Here is a 16,646-nt window from a genome sequence, read left to right as displayed (position 1 = left end):
TGAGGTTATAATTTTGTTGTACTTTGTATCATGGCTTATGAGGTGATTGAATCGCTGGTCATGAGCCTAATCCTGAGTCTACCTGCTTGGCACTGCATCACCTCTGAACCTCGGGAGCCATCTGGTGGGAACTATTAACGATCACACCTATATTATCCCACATCTTCTCTAGGCTAATTACAGTGGCATTTGGGAATTTTGAAAAATTTGAAGACTCTTGGGATGTTGAAACCAGCATGGTCCTATTGCTAGGAACTGTGAGTGTGGTTCAGATCTTGTATAGAGGTGGGGTTTTGGTTTTATCTTTTGATTTAGTTTGGTTTTTATTTGCTGTTGTTTTTCCTTCTTTTTTTTTTCTTTTTACTTTATTTCAATTAATAAACTGTTTGTATCTCAGCCCATGGGTTTTACAAGTCTCTTTCTCAGCCTCCTGAGAAGGGGGGAGAGAGCAAGCAGCCACGTTGGAATTAGTTGCCATCTGGATTAAAATCACAACACAAGGTTAGACAGACTGCTGAAGCTGGATAGTTTCTCATAAAGAAATGCCTGGATAAGGATGTAAGGGCTCCTAGACAGGTATATACTGAAAGTCTAGACTCCAGGTCAGGCCTCGCCAGGGGAGAGGGAGAGAATCTTCTCCTTTGCACTGCTGGCTTTGCTGCTTTTGATGGAACTCGGGATATGCTTGGCTGTTTGGGCTATGAGTGCACCTTGCTGGATCATCTCCACCAGCACTCCAAGTTCTTCCCTTCAGGGCTGCTCTCAATCCTCTAATGCCTGTGTTGATACAGGGAGTTGCCCCAACCCAGGTGCAGCACCTCACATTTGGTCTTGTTAAACCTCATAAGGTTCCCATGAGCTCACTTCCAGCTTTCCAGGCCCTGCTGGATGGCATTTCATCCCTTGCCCATGTCATGAGTGCCCATGTAGCACTCAGCTTGATGTCATTTGCAAATTTGCTGAGGGTGCACTGGTTGCCACTATGTCATTGATTGAGACAGTCCTTGTCTCAATATGGACCCTGAGAACACCATTTCTCACTGATCTCCATTCCACTCTTGACCAATACTTTCTGGATACAGCTGTCCAGCCAATTCCTTATCCACCAAACAGTCCACACATCAAATCCATCTCTCTACAATTTAAAAAGAAGGATTTTGTCAGGGACCATGTCAAAGGCCTTAGAGAATGACAAATAACAGCTACGGCCCTTCCCTTTTCCACTGATGCAGTCACTCCATCATAGAAGTCCACTGAGTTGGTCAGGCAGGACTTGCCCTTGGTGAAGCTGTGCTGGTTGTCCCAAATCAGCTCCCTGTTCTCCCCATGCCTTAGCAGAGCTCCTAGAAGGACCTGTTCCAGGATCTTCCGAGGCACAGAGGTTGAAGCTGGCAGGCCAGTAGTTTTTACAGATGAGTACAATGTTTCCCCTTTGCCAGTCACCTGGGACTTCATCTGACTGGCATGAATTTTCAAGTATCATGGAGAGTGACTTGGCAACTGCATCAGCCAATTCCATTAGGACTCTGGGATTCATCTTGTCAGGTTCCATGGACTTCTGGACATTCAGGTTCCTTAGGTAGTCACAAATCCAATCTTCTTTTACAGTGGGAGGGACTTTGCTCCCCCAGTTCCTGCCTTGAGAGGTGTGGGAAGAGAGATTTTTTCAGTGCGGACTGAGGCAAAGCAATTGGACCTCAGCCTTCTCCTAGTTTGTTATTATCAGTTTCCCAGTTCTGTTTACCAGAGGAGTACAGTTTCTTTGACCTCTCATTTTTGACTGAAATACCTGTAGAACCTCTTCTTATTGTTCTTTCACTTGCCAAGTTCAGCTCCAGCCAAGCCTTGGCCTTTCTGACCCATCCCTACACAACCAGGCAGCATTCCTATTGCTGTGTTCTAATAAAAATCTGGGACAATAGTAGAATAGTTTATCTTGGAACTTTTGGCCCACAAGTCCAAATATATCAGGTAAGCAGATAAAGAGGTCCAAGTATACTAGGTTGGGAAATAAAGAGACCTAGATGTACTAGGTAAATGATAAAAACTTAATGACTAGCTTATTCCATTTTGAAAGGCAATAAAACTAAACTGACAAAAGTTTCAATCAATTTGTACATTTTTCTTTTTATACATAGATCAGTTATCTGTGGCCATTTTCAGCATTTATAAAGTTGCACAAAATACTGTAATACTGACATCATCATCATCATCATCTAATACTCATGAACTGGAGTTGAAAAACAGAGGAAAATACATAATACCTTGTCAAGTTCTATCTATTTCACCTTGCATGTTTTTTACCACTCATCTATTTGAAGACAAAATTAAAACAATACAAACCAAAAGTCTGAAAAAATAAAAAGTTTCTTCAGAATGACACAATCTAATAAAGATGTCCCTTCCCTGTAATTTAAAGCACATTTGGCAAGCACAACTTGAAAGTAAGTCTCCATCCCACTGGCTGCCTAGCAAACACATGAGAGGTAAGGGAGGTGTCCATCATTGAATCCTCTGGAAGTACCAGACTGAAAGAAAGAAACATCATCTCTGCTCTTGTGATAGATGGGTGACAGAGGCTCTTCTCCTAGCCTACATATATTTTGAATGTTTTCCCATGCAGTATCGTAATGGAACCATAATTTCTCAAATAACAGGAAAGAAAAGGCTTTCTATTGCTCAAAGTGAGAGCAATAAGATGCTTGCTTTGGAAGTTATGAGAGAGTTTTAACAGTGCTCTGTTTTGTTCAGCTTGTCTTGTAATCAACCTTCAGTCTCCTACCAGAAGCAGGAACATTGTTGTAGTTCAATGACTGTAGTCATTGCCTCGGTCTTTCCTTATGGGTGCAGTTTTTAGGAGAAGCTCTGTGCTAACTCTGGGAAATGATCCCCATTGAAATCAGCATGTGAATCCCTAGCATGGCATCTTTCATGGAAAAAAGTGGAATACAGATCATGTTATATGCTTAAGTGGAATTTTGAGCGCTTTTTTGTATGGCATAAAAAAGATACAGCAATATTCTCATGTATGTGTGCTGCACTGATCTTACTGTTCCTTCTGGGTAGAAGTCTGTATTTACATTTTATATCTTTGATATAAATATGAGGGCTTAAAAGCTCTCTGGCTAAAGATCTCAGAGATGATTACTGCAGACTGACGGTATAGTTCTAAAATAGAAAGCAGCATGTGACTGTTCACTCTGGCTTCCCAGGCTTCCGCTAGCAGCAAACAGCAGCTGCAGATAAAAATAGTAGGTTGTAAGCAACCAGGATCTAGTTAAATATAGAAGTCACTCTCTATGACAGTAAGGAGTCCAGGACAACAATGAAGTCTCTCCGATTCATTAGCGCCGAAGCGTTTGTGTCAAATGCAGAGTTTGCCAGGAAGAATCTCGGTGCCGTTGCCCATGATCTTTTTCCGCTTCTTTTTAAAGCCAGCTATTTACTGGAGCAAGGGGAAGTGATTCACGACTTGGTAGAGAACTGGCCACTTTTTGATTTTAACATGGGAAAACTTTTGGGAGCTACTATGGACTACCAGGAAGACCTGAGCCATAGAACATGCTCAGTGTGCTTGGAAAGCTGTTTGACAGGGCTGAGAGACTATGTGCTGAATCAGTCTTCTCCCTACATGAAAAAGTTGAAAGTGGTCGACCTGACGGGTATAAAAGATGTTGAAGTTCAGTTTTGTAAGTGCAAGAAGACAATGGGCAGGTGGGCCAGGACACAGCTGCTCTCTAAGCTTTGTTCAGAACTGCTGGTTTACCTGCAGCAAGCACAGTGCAATCCAGGTACCTTTGAAATCAGTATCAATGTGCTAATTGACTTGTTTGTTACAGAGAGGAACTATGAGCTGGTCGTGCAGGCCCTGTTGAAGAAATGCAGTTGTCCACTGAAAATCTGCTGTGTGGCATTCAGATCTGACAACCTGACCTTGCAGAAATTCTTCTATATCATAAAGCTCACTGATCCCTCCTTGTTGCGCAAACTGGAAATTGTTCATAATGTTCACTTGGAAATGGAACACTTGGAAATGCTCTTCAACAGTATCCACTTCCCTCTATTGATGTCCTTGACCTTGCCAGCACGAACATTTAATGTGAGGAGGTTCACAGCTACAGATGAACAGATGCTTGCTAACGTTGGAGAAAAGATGGGTGAAATGACGCAGCTCACTGAGCTGAGTATGTCATTTTCTATACTCACTGGAAGAATACAGAAACTTCTCAGGTAATGTGGTCATCCTGCTTTCAGTCTAACTGTAAGAAAGAGCATTTTGTGCCACCAGCAAGCTGGGATTCTCTGAGAGTAAGGGAAGTGAGTGTATCTTGGGGTGTGTGTGGGAAGGGGCAGCAGGAAGCTGGGAAAGATTATTTGTTGGGGAGAATTGGCAGCCCATGTATACCTAATACACTTTGAAAAACTGACAGTTTTGATTAGTCTTCCAGAGTCCATCTGGTGAGAATATACTTTTAGCTACTACATAAGAGACTAGTATAACCGGACATTTTTTTATTTGAACTTATGTATTAATCAGCTTGCATTGGCCTTTGGTGCAAGTCCCAAATTGTATTCCAAGTATTTTTTAGAATATGTAGTGAATTTTTGTCCTCTAAAGAACAGTCAGTAAATATACTTTTCCATAGATACTGTATTTTAAGGCGGGTAGATTTTCATTTGAGACTTTGATTTCAGTTATTTGTTGTGTCGCTTGATGTCAAGGCAAGAGAGATCTGATGTTTTTCTGTGCTGCAAATTAAGCTGATATGTGAATATTCATTATGAATTCCTATGGAAAATTGGCAATTTGCAAAAAGCTAGCAAACTACCAGTGAGCAATATTCATATTGGAACAGGAAATAAGTTAATTGTAAGTTTTTCAGAGCATCTTAAAAAAGAAAAAAAGGCAGATAAAAGTTTCATCCAGACAAGTCACCTTGGTCTAAAATTCTTCCCATGCAAGAAGTAATTTTATTTAAAATTTGTGAGTAACATACTACATATATTGGTTGATGCAATTGAAATGAATTGCAAGTTTCGAAGCTTGATCCAGCTGGGCCCTGTGGCAGAAGTCTCACTAAGATGTAGTAAGGATGAAAGAGATCTCTTGATTTTCATTTGTCAGAACTATTTATATTTAACATGAATATCTGAGTATAATCTCAGTTACACTTCTTCCAACCTTCTTCATCAGGAGGTCTCTTTGCAACTCCAGAGTACTACAATGTGTAAACCTCTTGGGAATTTAAAAATGTAGCAGAAGAAAACCAGCTAGAAAAAAAGCAGATATCCTGTCAGAACACTGATCTGCTTTCATATTGGAATTAATCCTTCCTTAATGAAAATGATCTAAATCTCTGGAATAATAGCAGCTTTCTACAAGAAGCAGCTACCAATGCTCTTATGGTAGTAGTGATCTGCTGTTAATTCAGTAAGTCACAGGCATTTGACAACATATAATTGCTTAAAAAATAGATGTATAGAATGTTAATAAATTAATCCCCATTAAAATAGCACAGTGGAGTCATGTAAAGAAGGAGATAATTAATGGAACTGATTTCAGGAGGAAGATATACTTGCTATTGTTGGCACATGCTTCTGTTTTCAAGAGAGGTTTAAAAAAATGATGTGGTAGATGGCTGCATTCATAATGTGGCTAGATGCATGAAATTTTGTAAATGTAGCTTTTTAACATTTTGTACCATAAAAATTTTTTTTCTCTTTAATTCTGCAGCCCACTAAAAACTCCACTGAAGATGCTGGATGTTTCTAACTGCTCCTTGAACCATGCTGATATGGCCTTTTTAGCCAATAGCTTCCATGCCAATCACTTGGAAGCCCTGGACTTGAGTGGTCACGATATACCTGAGCTTTACCCATCAACATTCTTTAGGCTCCTCAGCCATTGCTCTTCAGTGCTCAGGAGCCTTACCCTGGAGGACTGTAATATCCAGGACACTCATGTCAACATGTTGATTTTAGGTTTAAGTCCTTGTCAGAAACTACAGGAGTTTAAGTTTATTGGAAACCCACTGTCATCCCAAGCACTTAAACACCTTTTCACTTTTTTCTGTGAGCTGCCAATGCTGAAAAATGTGGAGTTCCCAGTTCCAAGGGATTGCTACCCTATTGGCATCACATATCCCATTGATGATGCCAGTCTTTGCAGATTTGATCACCAAAAATATGAAAGGGTAGCAGAGGAGCTTAACCTCATTTTACTCCAAGCAAATAGAGAGGATGTGAAGGCTTCAACGCCTCTCTTTGGGAGTTATGATGCAGCTGTTCAGGAGACAAACAATGAACTGGGAGCTTATTTGATCAAGTCCTTCAAGGAGACTTTAGAGAAGTTCACTACTTCATTTAACAAAACGAGTTAAAGTTGTAAAATTGTAAAGTAGTGATGAGATGATCTGCCAAATCAGAACTTAATTTAGTCTTTTGTAGACCTGCACCTTCAATCATCAGTTGTGAATTTTCTTCAGTTTTTTGGCTGAATTTACTATTGTTTGAATAGCCTCTAATTACCTGAGGTATTGTAACTTATGCTATGACTATTGCATACACCTTACACAAGCACTACTTGATCACAAAAGAGGAGAGGACACTTAAGAGCACATTATTTTATACAAATGCACTTTTTCTCAGTAAATCAAATAGGTGTTTAAGCTTGGCTGATTCCTTATACAGGTTCCCTTAGATTTGTCAGCTGGTCTGGTAGCCCTGAAGAAAAAGCAGGGAAGTCCTTTCCCAAGTCCAGCTGGATGTTCAAAAGACTGTGCACATATCCTCATGTGTGGCTCCCTAAACTGATTTTTTTTTCCTGCTCATGACCTGAATTCACCAATCTGTGTTTTATGGTATATTCCCAGTAATGGAGGATATGTATATTCCCAATAATGCAAGATGTGTAATAGCCTCTATATCCCTGCGCCTCTTTCTTCTGCAGAGGCAAGCCCAATAAACAGAATTTGTCTTATACATTGCCCTTGGTGAGAAGTAAAATTCCATACTGAGAAGACAGCAAACTAAATGGTTAGCTGACAGCAGGGGATCTCATCCCCCTACCCAGCAATATTAAGCAGTCTGTGGGGACTCCGCTGATGTTCTTGCAATGTGTATTTTAGAAAGGCAGACCAGGACAGTGCTGCACAGCCATGCCTCTCATGTCAGCTGGTCAGGGCCTCAAGATCCTCCCTCCTTGGAATCAGCTTCTAGGCTGAAAAAAAATTATCCAATGCCAATTTAAAAAATGTGGAAAAGGGACAAGGCTGGTTGCTGAGTAACTAGAAGTTCATATATTTAAAACACTGTTAGCCTTCCATTGGGACTCTGTGTTCTCTACAGATTTGGAACTGGTATCAGGAAAAATCATATTTATTTGTCAAGCTTTAGTGCAAGGAAAGTATTAGAGAGACCCCAGGCTCCACACACGCAGCATGGGGACACAGTTAAAGGGGCCAACTGGATGCCAGGACAGTAAGGCCACAAGACATATGTGTGGGCAGAGTACTATAAATGGGCCCTGAGTGGTAAACAAGGGCTACTCAGCCTCTCACCTATAAAACTAGAGACTGATTAGCTTCTAGGTAATAAAAAAAAACAAAAACAAACCAAACCAAAACCAACAACAACAACAAAAAGAAAAGAAAAAGCCCAGGTTAGTGCACAATATTCTGCCATTAAATATACTTTAGCAGTTTGTGAAAACTTGATAAAGCAGGACTGAAAGTCAATGTTTGTAGCAGGAGCTGAAGGTGTTTTTGTAATATTGAGGATCATCATTAAAATAACCAGGACAGTTTATTTGAAATAATACTGGGCCTCATCATCTGAGGGTGAGGAAAATACTTCCTTCATTTAGGCAGTGCTGATTTGTCAAGCTTTCTGTTTATCCACAGTAGGAATATGTAAGCAACTCTTAACCTAAGTTATTTAAAAAAATCCAAAATTGAACAAAAATTAATGGACCGAGTACTAAGCAGAGCTTACAGGTTCCACAGAATGCATTTAAATAATTTTTTTATGTCAGCTTACATTCTAACATGTTTTACTGATTAAACATATGATGCTAAAATTGAAAGTGAATGGTCATGACCTGTTTATGTTTACAGAGCACTTAAAAAATAAAAGGTAATCTAAATTGCTAAGCTAAGGAGTTGTGAATAGTAAATGACAGAATTGGGTTCCATATGACCTTGCTTATATTTGGACAGAATTCCACATGCTCCTTTATCCTTGCTTCTACTCTATCTTTTCTTCCCTCTGACTTTGCCATTCTTTCAATCCCAGACTTGGCCCATGACTTCTTAGCCAGATGTAAGTTACTTGAATTTTGCTATGGCAAATGTCTACCTCTTTGGGATGAGTAGTGGCACTTTTGCTGGGAGAGGACACTGTACTGCAGCTGTAAAAGTGTAGTGATTCTTCCCCTCTCCAATCTAGCAGGTTGTACCTGGAGGTGAAGGCTGGCCATTTTGAAACCTGCTGTGCCACAGCAGTCGATCCTTGCCCTTTTCAGTACACACAAAAGAAACAGCTCTTATTTCAGAATAATTAGATGTCTTATAAAGTCTGGTGTCTATGTAGCTGTCCTTCTGGTTTCTTCTTGTCATCGTTCACCCCTTTACTTTATTTCCTCCTTTTACTGAACCCCACAAACTCCTGTCTTTCTTCCATTTTCAGTCTCATTTCTATATACTGGCTCCTGGGCCAGCAGAATGCTGTAGGTTTTGTTTTTGTGCAAAGTGAGGGGGTCACCACTATGACTGTTTTAGAGCTTTAGCTCTCAGATATTGCACCTTCTTCATTTTAGTTTCTTTCTTAGTTATGGTTGTTGGTTTTAAACACAGGTCAAGCTTTAGCATTTTCGTGTTTGTCTGACGTACTGCAACAAGGATTTCTGCCCTCTCTCAGAAGGGTTCCTGCATGTCTTCTGCCCCAGCAATGTGATTATGGTTTGGACCTGCTGTTTCTTCCTTTTTCCATGTGTGTGGGACTTGGATTGCAGCTATTAGAGAAGAAGGATTAATGCTACAATGACCTAGCCATATAAAGTTACTTTATACTTTGCAAGTACAGACAGATACTGATTGAGTCCTGTTTGGTGTTCCCTTGTCTTCCATACGGGACTATTGTCACCTTCACTGGGCTCAGACCTGAGTAGATCCAAGTCCATGTCTATCCAGAAAGCTGTCTAAAACCTTGACTGCATGCCACCTTGAGGTGGAGACAGTCTTCTAAGCTCCAGTTAAGGCTGCCCAGACAGAGACAGGACAGGAGTTACCACAGCACTGAAACCACACAGCTGTCAATGGAGTGAAGATGTCTGATGTGTTGTGAATGGAGCTGTATTCAATTCCCTCCTACCACATCTGCTCATGATGTTCCTTTAAGTGTCTGAAGAAGAATACTCAAAGTCCCTTGAGGTTTATTTGTGAAAGACACAAAAGAGATGTATGTATAAAAAATCCCCGAAAAACAAAACCATTCTCACCATATTCAAGCAAATGTTCTTAACACAAAATGCAATAATGAATATGACAGAGAAGCTAAGGGATGAATTTCTAGTTCCAATATAAAGAGACTGTTAAGTTTGTATTTTATTCACCATACTTTATTCAGTACCATGTTTTATTCACCATATTGTGGTTTTTTATTCATTAGCATATTTTAATTTCATTTACTGGGACATATTTGACATACTGATCAGCAGCAGTCGTTTGCAAATCTTTCTCTCTTGCAGGGTAAGAATTGCCAGAAGGGCTTTCTGCTGTTGAAATTCCTAAACTCCCCTGTTCAGTAACTGTACTGAGTTCAGTGAAATACCTAGTACATAGGAAATAAATGTTCTCCTTTGATAAACTTCATGAAACTGAAGAACAGGTAAGAAGTCTTTATGAACTACCTTTGCTAATTTGATCTCTTCATAATTTAAGTCTCATATTATGTTTTGGCCACATACAGAGCAGTTGAAAAAAGCAACAGGAAAAAAGAAAATAGATGATAGCACAGCAGCTATGTACTTGGAGACAGCTATCTCAACAACATAAAAGCCTATCAGTAGAAAAAGGCAAGTAAACACTACTGTTGCAAGAAAGTTGTCATACGTGAAAAGGAAAAGAGCTTCGCAATATAATCCTACACCTTTTAAATTAATATTCTTAAACTCAAAAGTTATGGACTACAGGTCAATTCTCCTGAACGAGCATGAACTTTGCTTACAAAGCTCTTCTTTCTCTCCTTAAGATAGGCATCAGTCAACAACAGAGCAGGACTGCATGAAATACCTTGCAAAGAAACAAGGGAAGGAACATGATGCTTCTCTCCATACTGCCTTCAAATAAAAGTATCCTGTATGAAAATTACTGTGCGTAGGATAATAATTTATATGGAAATTTAGCACCTATTTCAACAATTGTGTGGCCAGAGATTCAAACCTGCCTCTGGCTAATCCAAAAAAGAAGCAACAAGAGCTATTAAAAAAATAGTCTTATACCTAAACAAAGAAGCTTTACTTTTGAAGAAAACACATTGACTATAACTAATGATTACATTATTTTTTAAAAGTCCTTCAATAGCACTAAGGTACTAAGGTTAAAGATAGTTTGCTGTCTAAGGTACAGCTACATTGATATTGCTTAATTTTGCCCAATAAATTTTCACAAAATAATCCAAAAGATAGTTTTAATCTCAAGTGGAATGTGCAGACTTTATGCAACATAGGATCACAGGATTTTAAGGGGAACACTACTTGTCTATGCAGAAAAAAGATAAATTATTTCTCTCTGTGGAAGATGAGCAAATCTCCACATTGTTTTCAACTTTAAAGTATTTTAAATCCCAGAACTGAGAATATTCAAACATCTAAAGGCACATATCTGTTCTGAGAATTCATATTGAAGATAGTGGTATTTTTTTTCTTCCTTCTCAGTCTGTCAGAAGTACTTTTTTACTTCTATTGCCTCTGCTGTGAACTGTGGGAAATCATGCACGGAGCTGCTTCCTTTTCCGTGTTCTTCTTCACTGGGCTGAAGGTTTCTCTTAGCCTGAGATCCACCATACAACATTGGTTTTACTTGTTAGAGTTTTATTTGTTTGCTGTAGAAGTTTTTACAGGCTGAAAGACAACCTTGGCTATGCTTCTCATTATTTTACTTTTTATTTTGAGCACCAGCTAACCTGCTCCTAATGAAGCAGAACTATAAGCTTCATTAATGCTTAATAAAAGTAATATTTCTTTTGTTTTGTTTGCTTCTTTTTATTTTCTTCAGAGGTTTTATATTTTGGCAAGCTTGGAATAGAAGCGAGCTCTGCTATTCCCTTGGCTCCATTTCCCCAGAGGTTCTTCCTTGTGCAAAAGAGCCCGTGCTTGGAAGGGCTCCCAGCTTGCTGTACTGTTCACTGCTGCTGCTTCCCAGCTCTCCCTGTGCCCAATACAAATGCAGGGCAAGCACTAGACTGCTTTTCATGCATCACTGGCCAAGATACACAGTGGCAGAGTACATTTTGGAAGGCAAAAAGTGTGCTTGTCACTGACACATGACCTACTTTGAAAAACACCACACACTTCTTTTTTTGTGTGTGGTGGTATTGATCCTCACTCATACTTTTAAGTTCTCATTCTCTTTCATAAACCAACATAGATTCCTGTTTCCACTCGGAATACTTTGTGTCTTTCAAAGTGCTTTTGGAGCTGTTTTCTGCAGAATTTTGATATTTTGGTATGGTTTATATGGGGGCAGTCATTCACCAGTGCAACACGTACGCTGAAGCATGTCGATGTGGCCTCATCACAGCATAACTGCTGCATGAAGTTCTTTAAATATTTAAATTCAGTGCATTCCACTAAGTTTTTAAAGGAATATGCAATGAGACTTGGCCACTTCCTCTATTATGATGTTGTGCTTTAGGGTAATTCAAGATTAGGTTCATAATGCCTGATTCCTGGATATCAAAAGAGAACAAGCTCAAAAGCTAGTTCCTCAACAAGGGGGAAACAAAAATTATCTTGTATTTCTTTATATTATTACTGGGCTAAATCTATTTACTCTTTTATTTATTTATTTATTTATTATTGCACATTAGAGGGAGAGCTGAAAGTTTATATATTTAGTATGTAACTGTTGCATGTAAAGATGAGAAATGTGGGTAGAATAATGCATGAGGTTTTAGCAGTGTAGTTCAGGAAGATGATGGACATTTATTCCAAGCCTAAATTAAATGAGTTAGATGATTTTAAGATGATTTGAAGTCAGTGGTGTTAACGGTCTTACCTGGAAGCTACCATGTTCTACTGCCATGTAGAACATAATACAGCAGAGGCTGCTCAACCATATGCTTTGATCTGATTTTATTACACTACAGCTTACCTTGATGCTATTTATGTTCAGAAATACTAATTTAATGGAAAATTTTAAATATATGTATTTCAGTTACCTTTTTAATACTTTGAGAATTAAATAATCTTTCCAGATTCTTTAAATGTTGAGGTTTTTTTTCTATCTGTGTATTTCAGTTGCCATCAAATTGGTTTCAGTTGAGCCTGAGATTCAGTCCAATAGAGCTCCCAAGATAAAGGCACATGTACTTTTTCTTGAGCCTGTTTCTCTGAACACAGTCCAGGTTAACCTCTCCTTCTCCTGTCTCGATTAGATTAAACTGTTTATGCTAAGCCCATTTTGATAAAACCAGGCAAGGGAGTGGCTGCGTGTTTAGCTGGCCTGGTAGATTTGGAAGAAAATGTAAACCAGTGTTATCTTTTGCCTTCCCAGAGCTACAGGCACCATACACATCCAATGAAAAGTTCCTCAATCAGTGTTTATTTCCAACACACATGGGAATCATCAGGAAACCCTCTGAAGAATTAAATGTCCCATTTTCCTCAATGTCCTTTGACTGTATTAGAAAAATCACCTACCTTGCAGCAGTCCTACTTGATCCTCCTATTTCTGGGACACCAACAGGGAAGTACCTCTGCTCTGCTGAGGGCAGAACTTCTCTTGAGCAGTTTGGCAGGGGTCCAGCTGGTTTCTTAACTGCAGAGAGGTGGCCAGTTAACATACTGCCTCTTGGCAGCATCTGCTGCATGGCCTCCCCTGGGTGGGAGCAGCAGACCAGAGCAGAGGAGCTGAGCAGACCTCAACAGGCAGCTTGGGTACATCATCATACCACACCTGACCACAGCTGCAGTGACCTCTGTGGCTGTGAGTTCTTTAGGCTCTTACAGTCAGGAAAGCCTTGATTTTCCTCCATATCCTTTGTCTGGGAATTAGGGGGTTTAGTGTACAAATGAAAGTGTACAAAGGTGTCAGCAGAAGGCAGAGTAGGGGAGGACTTTGAAGGATCTTTTAAGCAAAGACAAGGAATTTGAGAAAAACAACTGTAGGCAATAGGATTTTCTCAATGTGATCAGATGGTGGGGATGCCTGGCTCTGATGGCAAAAGTGTTTATTGTGAATTGAGTTAATAGAGAATGTGACAGAATGAGAGCTCTAGCTGCATGGACAGTCACACCTCAGGCAAGGGGAGGGGAAGGCATGAAAAGGATCAACACTTTGTTTTGTGAGCTTAAAGATGAGCTTAAATTTGTGAGTGGCATTTTGGAAACCGAAATTGCCACTTTAACATCAGATCTGTCCTGTTGTTACCTGTATTATTAAAGAGATGGCTTAATTGCTTAATCACTGTTTATGATTCATTCTGCTGGTTTTTTTTGCAGGCGACTGCAGGAATGGCAGTTCAGGCTGTTTCCACAGGGTGTCTCTCCCTGCTAGAGCATGGCATCCTTTCTGCTGTGACCCACATCCTCTCCCCGCCGACAATTACTTTCTCTTATCTCGTGAAGAGAATTATCTTCAAAGGATTTCTTTGATTAAGGAAATTCATTAATATGATGTCTAGATAATATTAATGCTTTCCTGCTTAAGCCTTCTCACTTACTGTTTGAACAGCACATTATTCCATAGTTTCTTAAGGAAGATCAGCATCTTTGGAGTTTAATGGAAACTCACTATCAATTAATTAACATTTTTTAGGTTCCAGAAGAAGATATTTGAGAAAAGTAAATCTATATGTTATTATTGCAGAAAACATCCCTGCCCACCTCTTACACATACGGATTTAATGTAAATCCTTGGGAGTGTTTACCTGAAGAACAATCTTCCACTTGGGCTTTCTGAGCTCATCTCAAAGAGACAAATTGAAGAAATGTTGAGGAAATAAAGGTCCATTTGGGGCCACGAGCAGCAGCTGAAAGGTGCGGTTGTTAACAGTTCCCGCCAGATGGCTCCCGAGGTTCGGAGGTGATGCACACACACAGCGTTTGGTTCATGACCAGTGATTCTATCATGTCACAAACCACTCCTGCGAAGAACCACAGTTATAGCTTTAGCCCAGGCCCCACCGACGATCAGCATCACCACAGGGAACATGTGCATCAAGAACAAGTGTTCTATAATGCGCCTGTGAGCACACATGCAGGGACCAAATGAAACAAAACGGTGACCAGACGATTAAACCAATTAAACGGGCCCTCAAAGTAATTTGTTTTAACAAGCTCTGCTCAGATCTTTGTTATCTCAATCCTCCGGGTGCTACATTGGGCACCAAAAATGTCTGTTGTGGTTTAACCCCAGCCAGAAAATAAGAGCCATGTAGATGCTACCTTGCTACCCTCACCCCAGTGGAAAGAGAATTGGAAAGAAGAGGCAAAGCTAATGGGTTGAGATGAGAACAGTTTATTAATGGAAACAAAAATAAAATACACTATTGCTAAATATACTACTACTGATAATTGCAGTGGAAATGGGAGACAAAGAGCAATAAAACCCAATAGAAACAAGTGATGCACAACACCATTGCTCACCACCCACTGACTGATTCCCAGCCCATCTCCAAGCAGTGATCAGCCTCTCCCAGCCAACTCTCCCCGGTTTATGTACTGGGCATGATGCCCTGTGGTCTGGACTGTCCCTCTGGCCAGTTCAGCTCAGCTGTCCTGGCCATGCTCCCTCCCAGGTCCTTGTGCAGCTCCTCACTGGCAGAGCACAGAAACCTGAAAACCCCCTGGCTCAGGGTGAGCCCTGCAGAGCAGCAGCTGAGCCATCAGTGTGTTATCAACATCAGCCTCATACTGAATTCAAAACATTACACTGTACTGGCTATTGGAAAGAAAATTAACTCCATTCCAGCTGAAACCAGGACAGATCCTTTTATTTATTTCTTCCAGAAAGGATGAACTACGACAAGGAATCTTTTAAAGGAAATTTATTAATTTAAGAAATGGACTTTCTGTCTCAAACTATGAACTCAGTTTTCATCACAAGCTCAGTCATAGGCCGCTACTTTATTCAGAATTAGAATAGCAGTGTTCTGAAGAGTAGACAAAAACTTAACAGCGATGGTTACGACAGAAGAAGAGTTGGAACATATGCATAGAAGACAGAGCAAGTTTAAAATATTTGGAGGTAATACTTTCTTAAAAGTAGCTGCCTGATTTACAGTGTGAACAGGTTTTGTTTTTCTGATGACATATTTAGGATTTCCCCCCCCCCCCCCCCCAACATGTGCTTTAAGCACTTTTGGGGAATTATCATTATGTAATATTATAATTATTTTTGTTCTGGGTTATTCTGTTTGGAGTTGATTTTGAAACTCAAATTTATTTGAAGCTGTAGTGTATAACTGAGGCAAATTACACTCTTGCAATAGCAGTACAAAAAACCCCCTATCTTCAACATGCTCAACACTGTTTGACTTCACTGTGAACTTGTAATCTCGGTCTGACTTTTGGGCTGGGGGAGATTTCATATTTTCTGATAGGTCTCACTTCTTCTAGTGCAGCATTGCACTATGCCTGCTAAGGTCAAGCAGTAAATTCCACCTGAAATCATTGAGTTGCAACTCAGTAGCTGATGTAGTAGTTGGAAATGGCAAGTGCATGTGGGCCAGTGTTACACTACCTGCTGTGCCTGTCATCCACTTACTCACATCCTTCCTCTGATGGAGAAATCTCTGGACCCAATGACAAAGATAGCTCACCTTTGGAATATTTTCTATCTGTGTCTACCAACAAAACACCTGCCTATGTCAGTTAATCTAGGTAATTTAAAGCACTTTTGCTCATCTATATTATTTGTTCACTTCCCTTACATGGAAACATTTAGTATCTAGTAAATTTGTTATGGAAACTATTGCTATCTCACTTTTTTGGTTTTGATCTTTTCTAAATTTAAAGCAAAAAGAAGTGATGGTAAGAAGAGATCCTGAGTAAGATTTAATTGATACTTCCATGAGATGCAGATCATTCTACTATTAGAGTCAAAAATAGTAAGAGGTGTTCACAGCAATTCAATTAAATATGAAGGGCTACATGTTCTGTGAAGTGCAATTTTTGATGAACAAAGCCTTTCATAAAAAGTAAACATTTGAAAAGATAATATTTCCTTTCTACTGTAATTTACACTTTCATTTGAGGACTGATATTATTTTATGTTAACTAATGCATAAATGCACACTTTGCTTTTCTTCATTATAGGAATTTCCTTAAAATTTAGGTTGGCTCTCCATGAATCAGAGATTGAGCACGCCAGTCCCAGCAGCCTGCTCTGCTGTTTGATATAGGGCAAAGATAGTGAGTGCTACCA

At 39.7% G+C, this 16,646-nt stretch overlaps 1 protein-coding gene and 1 long non-coding RNA gene across 2 annotated transcripts; both read left to right on the top strand.

Annotated features, from left to right (window-relative positions):
* The first annotated feature begins 3,253 nt into the window (after window positions 1-3,253).
* LRRC14B (leucine rich repeat containing 14B) lies at window positions 3,254-7,659 on the top strand. Its single transcript, XM_014876940.2, has 2 exons — window positions 3,254-4,230; window positions 5,735-7,659. Exons 1-2 carry the CDS (start codon window positions 3,326-3,328, stop codon window positions 6,378-6,380), a joined length of 1,551 nt encoding a protein of 516 aa, XP_014732426.2. The 5' UTR covers window positions 3,254-3,325; the 3' UTR covers window positions 6,381-7,659.
* Window positions 7,660-8,582: 923 nt separating this feature from the next.
* On the top strand, window positions 8,583-16,373 carry LOC148225258 (uncharacterized). Its single transcript, XR_015804901.1, has 2 exons — window positions 8,583-9,885; window positions 13,721-16,373. It is a non-coding gene; the product is annotated as an uncharacterized LOC148225258 (long non-coding RNA).
* The last annotated feature ends 273 nt before the right edge of the window (window positions 16,374-16,646 follow it).

This window comes from Sturnus vulgaris, chromosome 1 (genome assembly GCF_052056855.1).
Source record: "Sturnus vulgaris isolate bStuVul1 chromosome 1, bStuVul1.hap1, whole genome shotgun sequence".
NCBI lineage: Eukaryota > Metazoa > Chordata > Aves > Passeriformes > Sturnidae > Sturnus > Sturnus vulgaris.
Note: the sequence above shows the minus strand (reverse complement) of the source record. Positions and strands in the feature narration are given on the sequence as shown.

What these genes read in the sequence shown, in the direction of transcription:
- LRRC14B (XM_014876940.2), top strand. Translation starts at nt 3,326, where the DNA reads ATGAAGTCTCTCCGATTCATTAGCGCCGAAGCGTTTGTGTCAAATGCA. An exon ending in AGAATACAGAAACTTCTCAG is followed by an intron (nt 4,231 to 5,734) that starts GTAATGTGGTCA and finishes TTAATTCTGCAG; the next exon opens with CCCACTAAAAACTCCACTGA.